This window comes from Epinephelus lanceolatus, chromosome 17 (assembly GCF_041903045.1).
Source record: "Epinephelus lanceolatus isolate andai-2023 chromosome 17, ASM4190304v1, whole genome shotgun sequence".
Taxonomy (NCBI): Eukaryota; Metazoa; Chordata; class Actinopteri; order Perciformes; family Serranidae; genus Epinephelus; species Epinephelus lanceolatus.
The window spans coordinates 22690244-22705208 of NC_135750.1; the positions used below are offsets into that span (position 1 = coordinate 22690244).

The following is a 14965-nucleotide window of genomic DNA, read 5'->3' on the forward strand; positions in this document are numbered from 1 at the left end:
CACTAACTCGGGATCAGGATTCAGATCTGTTAACTGTCACAGGAGGTCCCTGATCCTGCCCTTCTTCGCTGATATGTGGCATTAATCCCGTTTTTGCTTTCCTTTTAAAAATGTCGACAGCAGGGCTGGTTTCGACAGGTTCCCTGCCTTCATAGAACAGTGAGTATTACCCTAAAATATTTTTAAAATGTTATTAAATACTACAGCGCAGCGCACAGCGTCGGGAAAACACTGTACACTGACATCCATACAAAAGGGATTTGGGAGCAGGACTCTGTAGGACTGTTTACAGGAGTGAACATTATGGACACATTAAATGTTCAGGCTTTCACGAGGCCGTAGTTTGGCTTATTGTCTTGTAATGGTGTTTGAAAAATAGCCTTACATTGTCTGATGGTGTGAAGCTGAATGCTACTGCTGCTGACAAACTCAGCTCCACTTCAGACCACTGCACCCCTTACACCTGAGATGACTGCAAAACCTCCACCCAGACTCCACCCTGTCTGGAATGCAGCAAAGCAACTAGGCTTTAGCACATTTACCTGATAGCTCGATTGTTCAACTGTCAACTAATTGTTTGGTTGCTTGTATATCTATGTTTTATTCAAGTAAATGGTCTGGGCTATTGATCTAGCTGCACTGTTAAATGATAGCTGGATAAAGTTGAAGTATCACTTGGCACAGACGGATGTCTGATATAAAAATAACTCAACAACAACAAAAGAAATCCAAGTTGACTGGCTCCCAAATTCAGCCTTAGGTAAGTTTGATATGATGCACTGGAAAAGAGTGGAAACCAGTAGTCAATTGACAGACAATTAATTGGTGGCTACTCAGGTAATCGATTCATTGTTTTTGTCGTTTTTCAAGCTTAAATGCCAAACATTGTCTGCTTACAGCTTACTGTCTGCAAGCAATTTGGCTTAGTTATTATTTTTCTATTTTGTTATATTTTCTTTATGCCTATATATATACCAGCAACATTGATGTGATCCAATTTTGAGGAACAAGAAAGTGTTTCTGATTCTGATTCTAATTTTTGTGTCTTAGGGGATAGTAACTTTAATATCTTGTTTTTGGATTGTTTGTCAAACAAATCAGGTGGTTGCCTGTGCTTAAGGAAATTGCAATGGACATCACTATTTTTCTACAATTTACAGACCAAGAAATTCATTTATTAACTTAGAAAATATAAAGCAGATTGTGTGATAATGAAAATAATTAGGATCTATAAATATGAGTTATACATGCCATTAGTGTTTATAAAAAAATAGTCAGGGATTGCCCACTAGCTCACCTGATAGAGTGGGCGCCCCATGTACAAAGGCTGCAGCAGCTGCAGTTTTGATTCCAACCCACTGCCCTTTGCTGCATGTCATCCTCACTCTCTCTCCCCTTTTCATGCTATATCTGTCCTTTCAAATAAAGGCATAAAAAGCCACCACAAATATCTTTAAAAAAACAGGTACATTTGGTTAATTTTTGTTTTTGTGTGTTGTCGTTTCTTTATTTTCTTTTAGGTGTGTGCACATCACAGATGCAGGATGCGGTATTGTCCCAGCTCAGTGCTCCACCTGCTGCGGTTTGTGCGGTTGCGGTCATGCACCAGGAGAGGAAGGATCACACTGCCCTTTTGGATAAGGGAATTATGGGCTTACATGAAACTGCTGGTGAACTCACTTTACTTTAACTCCCTCACAGACTCAGATGTGGTTTTCGACTCAGTCTTTGAACCAGTGTTTTGGACTGTGGATTATATCACACGCTGGTTTGGCTCGGTGAGTGCGTGGGTTTGTCTGTGGGCTTTTTGGTTACAGAGAGTTTAAAAGTTTTCCTCTGAGGAAAGTTCTCTACATGTGTCCCTTATCTTTGCCTCACAGGTGTTTGTCACTTTGGTGGTGATACTGACAAGCTCCGTCTTGTTGGTAGCCTATCTGGTCCTACTGCCTATGGCCCTCAGCACATACTCCCCTGGATGGATTGCGTGGCACCTTTGTTATGGCCACTGGAACCTCGTTATGATTGTTTTCCATTACTACAAGGCCACCATGACTTCCCCTGGGTACCCCCCTACAGTAAGATACCAACTACACTTTACTGCAGAACCACAAAACTTTAGTAATCTGGGTTTGAATTAAAGTTATACCTGGTAATGCAACGTAAATGTGTTCTTTCATTCAGGAAAAAAATGACAGTCCTTTTGTGTCATTCTGCAAAAAGTGCATCATGCCCAAACCAGCAAGAACACACCACTGTGGCATCTGTAACAGGTGAGTCAGTGTCATTTTTCTCTGGTTCTGGTATTGTCCTAACATGTAATTTTGCAGTCTCCATAGAAAGCTGGGGTAGGCAGAAATCTGGAAAGAAAAAAACAAAAACAAATGGAAGAATCAGAAAACACACCATCCTCCTGCAGCTCTCCCCTCTCTGTCCTAAACCTCTTCCACCAGACAACTACATGCATATGCACATGCTTCCTACAGGATCCCAGTGTTTTCTATACATTTTATAGAGCTGCACATAGCTCATTTGTGCAGCCCCCCATTGCCCCTTTCTCCCTGCTGCTGTGGGCGTCTTCCCCATGTGGACAGTGAGCAGCAGCTCAAGAGACGGACCTTTCGTCGGCAGCTGTAGCGACTCAAATTCAGCCAGAATCTGTCAGCAGCATTTTCTGTCCACCTCTGAAACACTTCACTGATATTGACACATTTTAATTTGTTTGTTGTTGGACTCTCTTTTTTAAAATCCGCCTTCCTTTTTTGGGTTGCTTTGCAGTGTAGGCAGTTGTTACCAATGCTGGAATAGCAACTTTCTATGCAAGACTTTGTACCATTACCAGGCTTTCACAGAAGGGGCGTGCATGCACATCTGCATTTGCAGAACAGCCAGTAGAAATGCATTCTCTTGGAAGATGACCTGTGATTGCCTCAAGTGTCCAATCGTGGCCTAGATTTTCTAAAGCCTCAAAACAGAGAGAAGGTGCAGAAATCGAGCGTTCTCTCAGGCCACTTTAATTACAATGTGCTCAAAGAGTATTATGGGATTTTTGTTCAATGAGGCCAAAATTAAACTTTCTACCCCAGCTTTAACCGACTGAAATGTCTTTATCGACCAATATCCTTTCGACTGCTTAGTGGAATTTATTGGATTTACAGGGGACAGACCTGGTTAGCAACAACTCTTTTGGTGGCAGACTTTTGGGTGCCATAACTTAATGTTAAGCAAGAAAAAACCTGCAGAGTTGTCTGTTAGGTGTCAGAATTCATATTTTCTTTTTCTTTTTGCAGGTGCATTCTGAAAATGGACCATCATTGTCGTATCCTTTGTGCAAATATTGTTTCAAATATTGTATTTTGATGTGACTCTGAGGAGATGGTGGTTTTCCTTAACGTCGGCATCTCAGCTTGGCTAAATAACTGTGTGGGCCATTTCAACCACCGGTACTTCTTCTCCTTCTGCCTCTTCATGGCCATGGGCTGTGTCTACTGTAGCATCAGTGGCAGAAACATGTTCCTAGATGCGTACAATGCTATTGAGGTAAGATGCTCGGATTGCTTGGTCTGTGGGCCTATTTGCAGTTCTGTGCTTGGAGGGATTGTTGGGTTTTATCTGTTACTTTTTATCCATGTTTGGCGTCTTTCTCTGCGGGGCTTAACTGTTCCTCACTGACACTGCCTTGTTTCTGTCTTTAACACTCGGGTTTCTGTGTGTGGGCTCTTCCATTAGCGCTTTAAGCATATGGATGCGGAAAAGCCAGGGGTGCCAGTAACAGGGATGGGACTTCTCATAGGGCTTCTCCCCCCTGGGCAGGTACAAATGTACACAGACACTAAGATGATTAAGCTTAAGTGTTTTTTATTATCTGTTATGTAACATGTGCTCTTTTCATTTATGTCAAGACCACCTATCAGACAGCTGCACCTCCGTACACCTTCAAGGATAAGATGATTCATAAGAGCATCATCTACATGTGGGTGCTCACCAGGTAAAATACACGTTTCATCTTGCACCTTGCTATACATAGCACCATGCCACCTGCTGCTACACAAATCCATTATTCAAAGCAGGTTATGTGTATGAAGTGGTTTCACATTGGAAAAATGGCACAATTAAGGATACTCAAACTTATTAGTATGGATACTAAATATGCAAAAAAGTCTCAGGGTGCTGCTGATGGACACAGTTGTTCCACAATGCAGTGTACAAAGGAAATGTAGGAGCTGCAGAGGTGTAACAGCTAGAGGGATACAAATGTATGAAATGTTTGGAAAACCATTTTAGTCCCTCTTTGTCAGCTCTTATTGGCAGACGCGTCATGACTTACAAAATAATACAGTACAGTGATTTCTATCAGGCCAACTCCAAACATGGTGCACTGCATATTACGCATTCTTAATGCGGCAGCAGATCAAATATAATGTCTTTTGGTCTCTTAGCACTGTGGGATTGGCCCTGGGAGCCCTGACCTTTTGGCATGCAATGCTCATATCCAGAGGGGAGACCAGCATCGAAAAACACATCAACAGCAAAGAGACAAAGCGACTGGCAAGACGAGGACGGGTAAGCTTGTTCAATATATCAAAAGCTAAAATAATTCAGACTGTGTTAAGTCAAGGGAAACCCCAAATCAAAAAACAGTGTCTCCAACATTCTGCAGCTTACACTAAAGCAGTCTAGACTGATAAGAGGAGAGATGTGAATATTTAATTGAGGGTGAACTGTCCCTTTAAGGGAGGTTTAATAGGTTTTTAATTGCCCCTTTGTTTTCCTTTAACTTCTCTGTCAGGTTTACAGAAACCCATTCAACTATGGCAGGCTGAATAACTGGAAAGTCTTCTTTGGTGTGGAAAAGAGAAGGTGTGTCTGTAATGATTTTCTGTTCAGGTACCTGCACATTATATATGACCAATGCTGCCCTGTACTTCTTGTAACCTGTTTTACCTCATCTTTTGTCTGTAGCCACTGGGTGACGCGTGTTCTCCTCCCCTCTGGACACGCCCCGCTTGGAGATGGCTTGACATGGGTTGCATTCCCTTTTAAGAAGGACCTAGTACCCGTATGACAGACTCTACTCAGGCATACTTGTAGCCTAATTTCAGCAGTTTTTGCTGAGTCCAACCAGCTCTGGACATTTGATCTGGTTGGCTTAAAGGATCCTTGCATGGTGGCTCCATTCAGCTGAAGAAATGGGGTCACGTCAACCTCCAATACCTCAAGAACTTGCAAAGGCTTTGCTCATGGTTTGACGGTCTACATTTTTCAACAGTGAGGAGGCAATGTGTCATGGATGATTGCTCTTTACTGGGTTTTACTTATTCTTACAAACAGGTCTTACTTGACTCTGAGCGTTGCGGAGACTGCAGCACCATGATAATGTGTAATTTATCTGTATTTTGTACCTGGTAAGTTAATAAATCTTTATAAATTGCTTTATTTAAACAGTTTGGCACAGTGAATACTCAGTTTTTACCGTAGATGAGCATTCACTCTTATTTCATACATAGATTGCATTTTTTTTTACATCAGACTCTTTTCAAAAAGTATGAATATTCATTCTAGTGATTTTAAGGTAGGCACCAGGATCTCTTCACAATACTGAGCAGGCAAACTCCAGCCCCAGTGTTATGTCACAGCAATGCTTACGCAGACAGACGCAGAGACATGCTGCTAGTAGGGGTGGGGGGGGGGATTAATTGAGATGCAGATTTGATCTGCAGATTCATATGAATGTATTACATCAGAAACAAGCAGCCACAGTAGTTGAGATGCACTAAGATGATAGCAAATGAACAAGATGAGATATGAAAAGTTTTCTTTTAACTCTGCTAAAATCCTGCTGGCATGAAATTATTCCCAGGACATATTATTGATATAAAATTTGCATTTAATGCCTTTGATAAGAAAACAATTAGAAAATAATGGTGATGTTGTCAGTTAAAGGGGGAATGCAAAAGAGAGAGACTGGCAGATAAGGAGAAAGGAGATTAAGGGATGATAACAGATTTCAGTCTGTTTCCAACCCTCTTTAACCCTGCCACTGCTCATCACATCCCCCACTGCATCTGAAACAGATGACACTCACTCTCTCTCACACACACACACACACACACACACAGAGACATACTGTGCACAGACACAGAGGTGTCAGTATTCAATCTTCCAGCAGATGCCAGTGTTCAACACGTCAAGTTTAGTCAGAAGCTGCACAGTATGTTCAGAGGAGGAGGATAATGAGGAATGCTCTAATTGAGAAAAACAAGAATCCTGCAGTTTTTATAAAAGTTTTTTATTTTAGAAGTCATCAATATTGATAATCAGGAAACAACAGCTTTTCAATAGTAATATTAAAACTGCATATATTCTTTTTAAAAAAAAATATTTTCTCTCCTTCTGGTATTTCGGTATGTTGGTGTTAAACACAGTTGTACTTCAGGTATTTAGGTGTTAAAAAGCCTAATGGCTGTAGGGACAAAGGATCTCCTGAACCTCTCGAATCGCTCACTGCAGCTGCTCCACTGTCCTGCCAGGATGTTGTGGAGAGGGTGATTGACATTGTCCATTACGGCTTGCAGCTTATTCTATGTGCGCCCTTTCACCACAGTCCCCAGTGAGTCCAGTCTCCTGCCTAGCACTGAGCTGGCCTGTTTAACCACCCTGTCCGGATGTCTGCTGTTTTTGTCGGTCATGCTGCTTCCCTAACAGACTGCAGCATAAAACAGGGCACTCGCCACCACAGTGTGATGAAACATGAACAGCAAACTTGCAAACATCAAAAGATTTGCATCTCATGAGTGCTCTTTCTTGTACAGAGCATTTGTATTTGCAGAGCAGTCCAGCTTGCTGTCTAGGAGCACACCCAAGTATTTATAGGTATGCACAACCTTAATGACCTCCTCCCCTATGCAGACTGGCTGGCAGGGTGGCTTTGATCCTCTGTAGTCCACCACCATCTCCTCAGTCTTGGTGGTGTTCAGGAGGAGGCGGTTCTTATTGCTCCAGTCGAGGGCCTCCAGCAGGTCCCTATACTCCCCCTCCTGTCCACTTCACACACATGCCACAACAGCTGTATCACCTCAATACTTCCAAATGTGGCAGGACTCTTAAAGTTGGATGTGCACAGTGTGAACAGGGACAGAGCCACAGCTGTCCCCAGTGGGGCCCTCGTGCTGCACGCCAGTGTCCCAGAAACACAATTCCTCAGGCTGACGAACTGCGGCCTTGCTGTTAAATAGTCCGTGATCCAGGAAGTCAAGGAGGAGGCCATCCCCATACTTCTGAGTTTGTCTCTCAGTATGGGAGGCTGAATAGTAATAAATGCACTTAATGTGATACAGTAGATACGATACCTACAAGGGACCTCATTCAGGTTTTTAGTGGCAGCAGCACTACCTAGTGCCTTATAGGAGGTTTTAGGTGGTTTCAAGCTGTCATTGCAAATTGTACCGATATCAGTGGTCATCAAGGCCCCTTTTCCCAAACTTTTTGTCATGGCCCTAAACATTTACCTGGTTTGCCTTGCGTCACAGTATGCCCTTGTCTGTATGGTGCAAATACACCACATTGTCTTTATGTACTCTTGTTCCCAGATGGTTACAACACTACACATACTCTCAAGACATGTAGTGTTTTCATGAAAGCCAGGATGAAGTTGAGCACATTCAGTTGGCTCATTTTCTATCAAGAGCACATACTTACATCATCCCAGGAAGATTTGGATGCTTGGCTTCATGAGCAATAACAGAGTATTCCACCACACCTTACCCTTACCTGCATATACTGTACATCTACACCTGTTAATAGATAAGATGATAGAGTTAACTCAATTTTTGTGCCAGTTTTAAATTGGATAGGATTAACTTGCTCCCAGCCTGAGATACAACATAATCCAATATAGATTTAAACTTGATAGTTGACTTTATTCAGGCTGCATACAAGAGTAATTTACTTGAAACGACATATTGGTGGTTTTGTATCAGACTGGTTTCACGCAGTTTTATTTTAAATAAACTGTTAGTAGCTAAGCAATAACCTTATAGAAGTGAGTTTTTGGAGGAAACACCAACAACGATTCTTGGTTACTTAATTGTTTTGTTATATCATTAAAAGAGGTGTGCGCGTTTTAGGGCAGATACGAGATTTTATTGAAATAAGGCCAGTGCAATGTTCCCTGCCAGTGGAGAAACGTCAATAAACACTAATATAACAATAATAAAATTACTTCCGCCTTGCATTTCAGACTAAAATCCTTATTACAGGGGTTACAAGCGTCTATTTCACAGTAAGCCCGAATATTTTTTGATATTTTTGTTTCATCACCAAGTTTATAGTCATGAATGTTTTTGTTATTTCAAAATTCTGCTTATTTGCGAATTAAATTGTTAATTATTTCCAATTCTTCCATTATTCTGGAGGGGTCATTTCTCAGTTTCCGCTTTTACTCTGATTATCTTGACGCAGAGGTGAAGAGTTGGTCCAATCTGCGCATGCGTGCAGCCTGATAGGGATTTAATTCTAGATCAGTGCAACGGTGCAAAGAGATTGTGCGGGTGAGCTGCATTCATTATGATTCGTGGGGGAAACGGATGTTGATTGCATTTATTTTTATTATTATTTTTTGGAGAAGCTGTTCACATTTGCTGGAGGCTCTGCAGGTCCAGACTGGTCACCAGCCCGCCAGCTCTGCGCGCACACACACACACACACACACACACACACACACACACACTGCTCCCAGTTTGTCAACCTGCTGACTCGCATCTCCTGCTGATCGTCGCGTCACGGTGATAACTTCACTTGGAAGCAAGTTCGGATGTGGCAAGCAAACTGCAGACGGATGCATAATTTAGCAGACTGGATTTCCGGTAGGCAAAATAAATTGTTTGTTAATACTAGCCTAATATATTAAACGGCCTGTGACTGATAAGACTGCTAAATCCAATCGGAAGTAGCATACATCTTTTAAATTATAAACATATACTATAAATTGTAATCATGCATGAACACATTTTTTAAATATTTGACTGGAAAATCAGAGCGGCATGAGGTTCAGGCGCGTGCCCCCGTCAGCTGGCAGTACACGTGACGTAAACATCGCAGCTTGTCTGACCTCACAGGAACAAGGAGTGCTGAGCTGTCATTATTCCCTGATGATGCTTTTCACATAAGGCACCTAATTTACCATCATCTTTATATTATGTTTATGTATCCGACATGATCGCACGTGCATTTTAAAGCATTAATAGACAGACTGATGATTTTTCTCCTTGGTGTGGCTTGTAGGGACAGTGATGGGAGGCTGTGTGGGGAGGAGTAGGATGGATGGACAAGGGAGTGCCCGAAGCTCGACAAGGATCAAAAAACGTGGAGGTAAGGAGCTGGATTGAGCTGCAGCCTCTAGGTTTATGAAATAAGGACATGTTTTTGTGAATGCTTTGCTGCACAAAATGTGAATTAGATACAAGAGATGATGCCCTTAAACCACACACTGGGAATAAGACAGGTTAATTTGTTAGGTGTTACAAATCAAATGAGGTGGACAATATGAGTTTAAGAGAGCCTACTAATATTTTTAAAGGCCTATTAGCCTACTATAATGTTAGAAATTGCTTCTGTGGTGAGTGTGCACACATCCTCTGACACATACTTATATAAGGACACATTATCAGAACCAGCACAGAGCAGCAGTTTTCATGAGAAGAAGCCTTAACAATTCATGCACCTATGTTAACATGCAGGCTGGGGCAGGATGCTTTGCTACACCCGTGTTGCACTGGCGTCTTTCTCAGTCTGACAGCTTACTGTCTCAGGTGTTAAATGTTTCAGGCCGGCTCGTCATGTGTCTAATCTGTGCAGAGGACCTGCCCTGATACGACAGTGTTTTATGTAAACACCGGGCAATCCACTCCTTGTGGAAAAAGCGGCTGTGCACTCAGCTGGATTGTCATGCATTATGTATGGAGCGGCAGCAATACCACCAGCAGCAGCAGCGGTGGCCTGCACAGAGAGTTTTCATGTCAAAGTTTGACCTACTTGGTGCATGATTTGCCTCATGTGGACCTGCTGCAAAACATATTTACATGCAAAAAGAAATCATTTACCTGCTAGCCAGACATGCATCACCTCACATGTCACAGGCGCAGACCTCCTACGATTGTTAGATAACTATTTGTTGATCAGCATCTGAGAGGCAGGTTTGTTTTTATTCGTATAAATAGCAGAGTCGTCTCGCAGGAAACAATCACCTGTTGTGGGTAGTTCGCAGAAGTAGCTTCTCCTTCAGACTGTAATAGTCTGACAAGGGTTTATTGTCTGCTAATAGGTTTAGCATGTTGCCTTTGAGTATTTCTATCCTGCCTCTAAATAGAGCTGATAGGATTAGGCCTCTTGTGTAAAGAAGCCACCTTCTACCTAGGACACTGAGTTTACTCTCTCCTCATTTTGAACCTCATTCCATGAACTGATCCTGTGGTATTTTGGGTTTGCGAGGTATTTTCAGTCAGAAGGGATATAAGTGGAGGGAGTGTTGTCATTTTTAAGCAACTGGGGAAGTGTTACGATGGTTCACTGAGCTCCGAATCTCAGTCTGCACATCGCGGCAAACTAGATCAGGTGATTGTATCGACAGTTGGGCGGTGTGTTGAAGCAAGCTGGTTGGACACGACTGGACTGTCCTCTTCTTCAGGGTTGGTGTCTGTAGGTCATTAATGCAGACTTTTAACTGACTCACATCAAACCTCAGAGTAAGAGCAGCTATGGGAGTACCAAACTCAAGGGAGTACACCTACTATCATGGCCCAAACACACCCTTGAGGATCTTGCTGAAAAGTAAGTATTGGTTTTGGGTGTGGGATGAAAGAGATTCTGACATGATTTTGGTTTTTGCACCGCTGACTGTGTTGTGCCATAATTAGTCTCAGAGATAGTCTGCACTGTTGATGCTGTTGTTAATGTATGAAGGCTTTTAGGGCAACAAACATTGTATGCTGTAAATGGAAATAGAACAATTGACTACAGAGAAAACAAACAACAGAAAGAGGTCGTAACAAAATGATTGAGAAAATCCACATTGCTACCTCTAACTGAAATGCATGTGCTTATGGGGAGGAACACGGATGTCACTTTGATGGAGATGTGAGGCTGATTTAACTCAGAGTTGCAGTGCTGATGTTTCTGAGTTAATGTTCCAGTATGACAGGCATTCATGTCCTTCCATCCATTTCTGCTGTTTGTATGCACCATGCTGAAATACTACAACTATTACAACAAGTAGTAGTAATGGTACTTAAATGGAGCAGCAATGATAATATTCCAAAAGTAACACTTCAATTCACATATCAGAAACTTAATCATTTCCTGTTTTAGTGGATTTTAATTGGTAGTTCCTCCGTCCATCAGACATGTTTATGCCTGTGGAAAAAAAAAAAACTTGCCTAAGCTTAGATTCCAGGTAGTGAGGGATACATCTGAGGACACACTGGCAAAGCTGCACTCTGTGAACACGCACACTCCACTGTACACAAACACTAGGCCACTGACTTACTACAGCAGGGAGGTGGGTAAAACATTCTTCAAATAATGCAGGTTGTCATCACTGGTTGCATCTGCCTCATTCTAGTAAGCACAAAACCCAAATCAAAACAGTTCCTCCAGTTATGTAATGTTACAAATACAAGCTTTAAAACTTAAAAATGTCCCACATGAACTCTCTGAACTAAAAACTAGGAGTGGTTTTCATCCTCATATTTCTCGACAGCTGTGTTTCTCTAGCTGTTAGGCGCAAACTTCTTGAAGTCAGTGTTCATCAAACAAGAGGTCAGAGCAACTTGCAATTATCTCAGCGTACCTTCCAGCTTCTGGCAGTCAGGTTGCTTGTTAGGAGTCCAGACACAAATAATATTTGCATTGGTTTGGCTGGCATGTTAATGGACTCCTTTGCAACTTTGCAGCTGCCTGTGCTCAATCACAAAAGCAAACACGATGGCTAAAAACCCATGTTAATGCAGCATAGGTAAAAAGTTATAGCATATCAGTAACATAATAATGTCACAGACACTGGACTTCTGCTATATTGTAATTATGGCTCTGAAACAGAGAAATAGTTAATTTGATTTTAAAACTCACCCTTTTATTACTCATTCATAAAATGTAAATGATGATATGTGTACATGCATGTAGGCATGCAAGGAATACACCTCATATTAATCTGAAACTCAAGCCATCGTCTCATCTCTATAGGCCGTGCTGTCACATTTATCATCATATGGAGGCCTGCATTGACATTTGCTTGATGGGAGTGACATTGTAGCAGTGATGATGTCATAATTAATTTGCAGATGCTACGTGTTTATACTTCCATGTGCTTGTTGTTTTGGGCTCGTAATAGTGCCTGAGCGTTTCTGCTTGCTCTCATTGGTCAAAGAGTGCTCATCTCTCCAACCAATGCCTCATGGGATAGGGGCAGATAAATCCTATTATGTGGAACCTGATTACTGCCCATAATCCACTGGTGTGTGCTTGTGTATGTGACTGCTTGTCAGTGCACATGTATGTGTTACTTGCCACTGCAGTAATCCACAGCACTATAAATAATCACTTTGATTTGTCTCCCTCTGTGAATCAAATGGTCCTTCTCTATATGCTGGTGCTGTATATCTAACATGCTATATACAGGCATGGAGACACCTGCAGTGGGTGTATGAAGCTACTTGGTTTGTATGTTGTTTGAGTTGTGACAAAGGGCAGTTGCATGCATAACAGTACTTAGCCTATATTGCAAATGAATATCACAGATGCAATTGTGTATTTTCAAGGGCTGTTTTTGCTAAATACTGAAGATCCGTCAGTATGGGAGTCCTAAGATGAGCCTTTTTGTCCATGTCTGACCTCACTGGTGTTTATATAACCAAATGTACACAACACAATAAAGCTGTATTACATTTGAAGCTTTTAGCGTCTATAATGTTTCTTATAATGGGGAAAATGGGAATTATAATGGGAAATTATTTCTTGACACTCACTTGTATCTGAGAGTAAATGGTAACAGCTCAGCCATTTTACAGCAGCTGTGACCTGAGCCAACCTGGCAACCATCAACAGCAGGTTTCTCAGAGCTTCACTACCAGATACTTGGTTTTACTGCTCTATAATCCCTTGGACATTAACTGTTTTAGCTGCGGCCATTCTATCATTAGGTGCAAAGTTGTTTTCATGACTGTCCAGCAGAGTGTAGCCCTGATCCTATGACATCAGATAGGTCTTTTGATCAGACTGAACACTCCCTTCTTTTTTACTTTCAGGACGCAATGAGCCCCTGAAGAAGGAGCGTCCAAAGTGGAAGAGCGAGTACCCGATGACGGAGGGCCAGTTGAGGAGTAAGAGGGATGAGTTTTGGGACACAGCTCCTGCCTTTGATGGACGGAAAGAGATCTGGGACGCACTCAGAGCAGCAGCCCTGGCTGCGGAGTGCAATGACCTGGAGCTAGCGCAGGCTATAGTGGATGGAGCCTGCATCACCCTGCCACATGGTATGAAACCACCCACAGGCACATGAACACTCACACACACACTCACACACATGCCCTCTCAGATATGGAGATATGTGCTTCATCCAGCTATCAATTGTAAGCTTCAAATACCCAGGAACTTTCAGCACAAATGCATAAACTCACTGTAATAATTCTCTAAATGTCAAAGGACAGTTTGCAGAATCCCATGCATCAGTTGTTCAGAGATTACTGCTGTAATAGTTACATAATAGTCGCAGTGCTGCGTGACCACTGTGAATGGATTGGTGTACAGAAAGCCATGGCAGAGTTAGGTGGAAAAAAACACACACTGTTCTTGCATATTTATCTACTGACACAAAAGAGTTTTGCTAGTTCAAGGACAATGGCGTTGTTGATGTTAATGTCATCATGCTTCCCCTGGATTATCTGACGAGAGAAAAGGTTTATATGTCAGGGATAAAGTTAGCTGCTGTTACTGACAAGAGGGTTTTTGGAAATCAGTTGTTTATGCAGTCCATTTTTCCCTCTGCAGGCTCCCTCACAGAGAGTTATGATGAACTGGGCAACCGCTACCAGCTCCCAGCTTACACTTTAGCCCCACCTGTCAACCTCATCTCTGAAACGTCCTCTGAGAGCAAAGTCTCTGACTCCACACAAAAACAAGCTCAACCTCCTCCATGCAGACAAGAGTTCCAGCTGCGGGTACGATTGTCAACAGGTAAGAAACATCCAGTGTAACCTATAATATGTATATTTATAATATGACATTTAAATCTACAAAAGTACATGTTCTACAGATTGCATGCACACAACACTTCATTGCATCTTGTCTCATCTCAGCTTGAGACTGATCTATAATTCATAGCTTTTCAGTGTCTCACAGCTTGCTCAGAAATCTGTGTCAACTCTATTCTTGCCTTGTGGTATTCTTAGGAAAGGATGTGCGTCTGACAGCCAGCATGGCGGACTCCATCGCCGAGCTAAAGAAACAATTGGAAGAACAGGAGGAAATTGACGTGACTCGCCAGAGGTGGTTCTTTTCCGGGAAGCTCCTGACTGACAAGACTCGTCTTCAAGACGCCAAGATCCAGAAGGACTTTGTCGTCCAAGTGATTGTTAATACGAACCCTACGGTCATAGCTAACTGAGGGGTGAGACAGGCGGCTATGAAGAGAAGAAAATATAAAGGACGTGCCAGAGAGGGGAGGGGGGGGTGGGGGGGGGGGGGGCGGCAGGAATAGGAGTAGGGCTTGAAATTATTTCCAGTTGGCAATGCAGTGGAATTTTGTGTACATTTTTATATAAGAAATTATTGCTTTTATATTGCTCCTTTTTGTATTTTTTTCCTTTTTCCAAATGAAGTAAAAAATGTTGAAAAGCACTGAAACACTTTAGATTAGAAGTAGAGTCCATAATGCACATCCCAGTGTCTGTCTGTCTGTCTGTCTGTCTGTCTGTGT

General features: G+C 42.2%; 2 protein-coding genes across 4 annotated transcripts; both read left to right on the plus strand.

The window, feature by feature from the left end:
* Positions 1-15: 15 nt before the first annotated feature.
* zdhhc16a (zDHHC palmitoyltransferase 16a) lies at positions 16-5437 on the plus strand. 2 transcript variants are annotated; one of them, XM_033614096.2, is made up of 11 exons: positions 16-159; positions 1521-1778; positions 1881-2075; positions 2182-2270; positions 3288-3316; positions 3404-3537; positions 3727-3810; positions 3900-3985; positions 4437-4560; positions 4787-4857; positions 4960-5437. In XM_033614096.2, the coding sequence occupies exons 2-11, from the start codon at positions 1545-1547 to the stop codon at positions 5060-5062; spliced, it is 1149 nt and encodes a 382-aa protein (XP_033469987.1). In that variant the 5' UTR covers positions 16-159; positions 1521-1544; the 3' UTR covers positions 5063-5437. The 2 variants fall into 2 exon arrangements, with proteins under 2 accessions (XP_033469987.1, XP_033469988.1); XM_033614097.2 differs by lacking the exon at positions 3727-3810 and having other exon boundaries at positions 17-159.
* A 3039-nt stretch (positions 5438-8476) lies between these two features.
* Positions 8477-14704, plus strand: ubtd1a (ubiquitin domain containing 1a). Of its 2 annotated transcripts, XM_033614098.2 has the most exons (5): positions 8477-8861; positions 9280-9366; positions 13296-13523; positions 14038-14223; positions 14439-14704. In XM_033614098.2, the coding sequence occupies exons 1-5, from the start codon at positions 8810-8812 to the stop codon at positions 14651-14653; spliced, it is 768 nt and encodes a 255-aa protein (XP_033469989.2). In that variant the 5' UTR covers positions 8477-8809; the 3' UTR covers positions 14654-14704. The 2 variants fall into 2 exon arrangements, with proteins under 2 accessions (XP_033469989.2, XP_033469991.2); XM_033614100.2 differs by lacking the exons at positions 8477-8861; positions 9280-9366 and adding an exon at positions 9806-10824.
* Positions 14705-14965: the final 261 nt, after the last annotated feature.

What these genes read in the sequence shown, in the direction of transcription:
- zdhhc16a (XM_033614096.2), top strand. Translation starts at nt 1,545, where the DNA reads ATGCGGTATTGTCCCAGCTCAGTGCTCCACCTGCTGCGGTTTGTGCGG. An exon ending in GAAAATGGACCATCATTGTC is followed by an intron (nt 3,317 to 3,403) that starts GTATCCTTTGTG and finishes TCGGCATCTCAG; the next exon opens with CTTGGCTAAATAACTGTGTG. An exon ending in TTTGGTGTGGAAAAGAGAAG is followed by an intron (nt 4,858 to 4,959) that starts GTGTGTCTGTAA and finishes TTTTGTCTGTAG; the next exon opens with CCACTGGGTGACGCGTGTTC.
- ubtd1a (XM_033614098.2), top strand. Translation starts at nt 8,810, where the DNA reads ATGTGGCAAGCAAACTGCAGACGGATGCATAATTTAGCAGACTGGATT. An exon ending in TTTAGCAGACTGGATTTCCG is followed by an intron (nt 8,862 to 9,279) that starts GTAGGCAAAATA and finishes TGTGGCTTGTAG; the next exon opens with GGACAGTGATGGGAGGCTGT. An exon ending in AAGGATCAAAAAACGTGGAG is followed by an intron (nt 9,367 to 13,295) that starts GTAAGGAGCTGG and finishes TTTTACTTTCAG; the next exon opens with GACGCAATGAGCCCCTGAAG.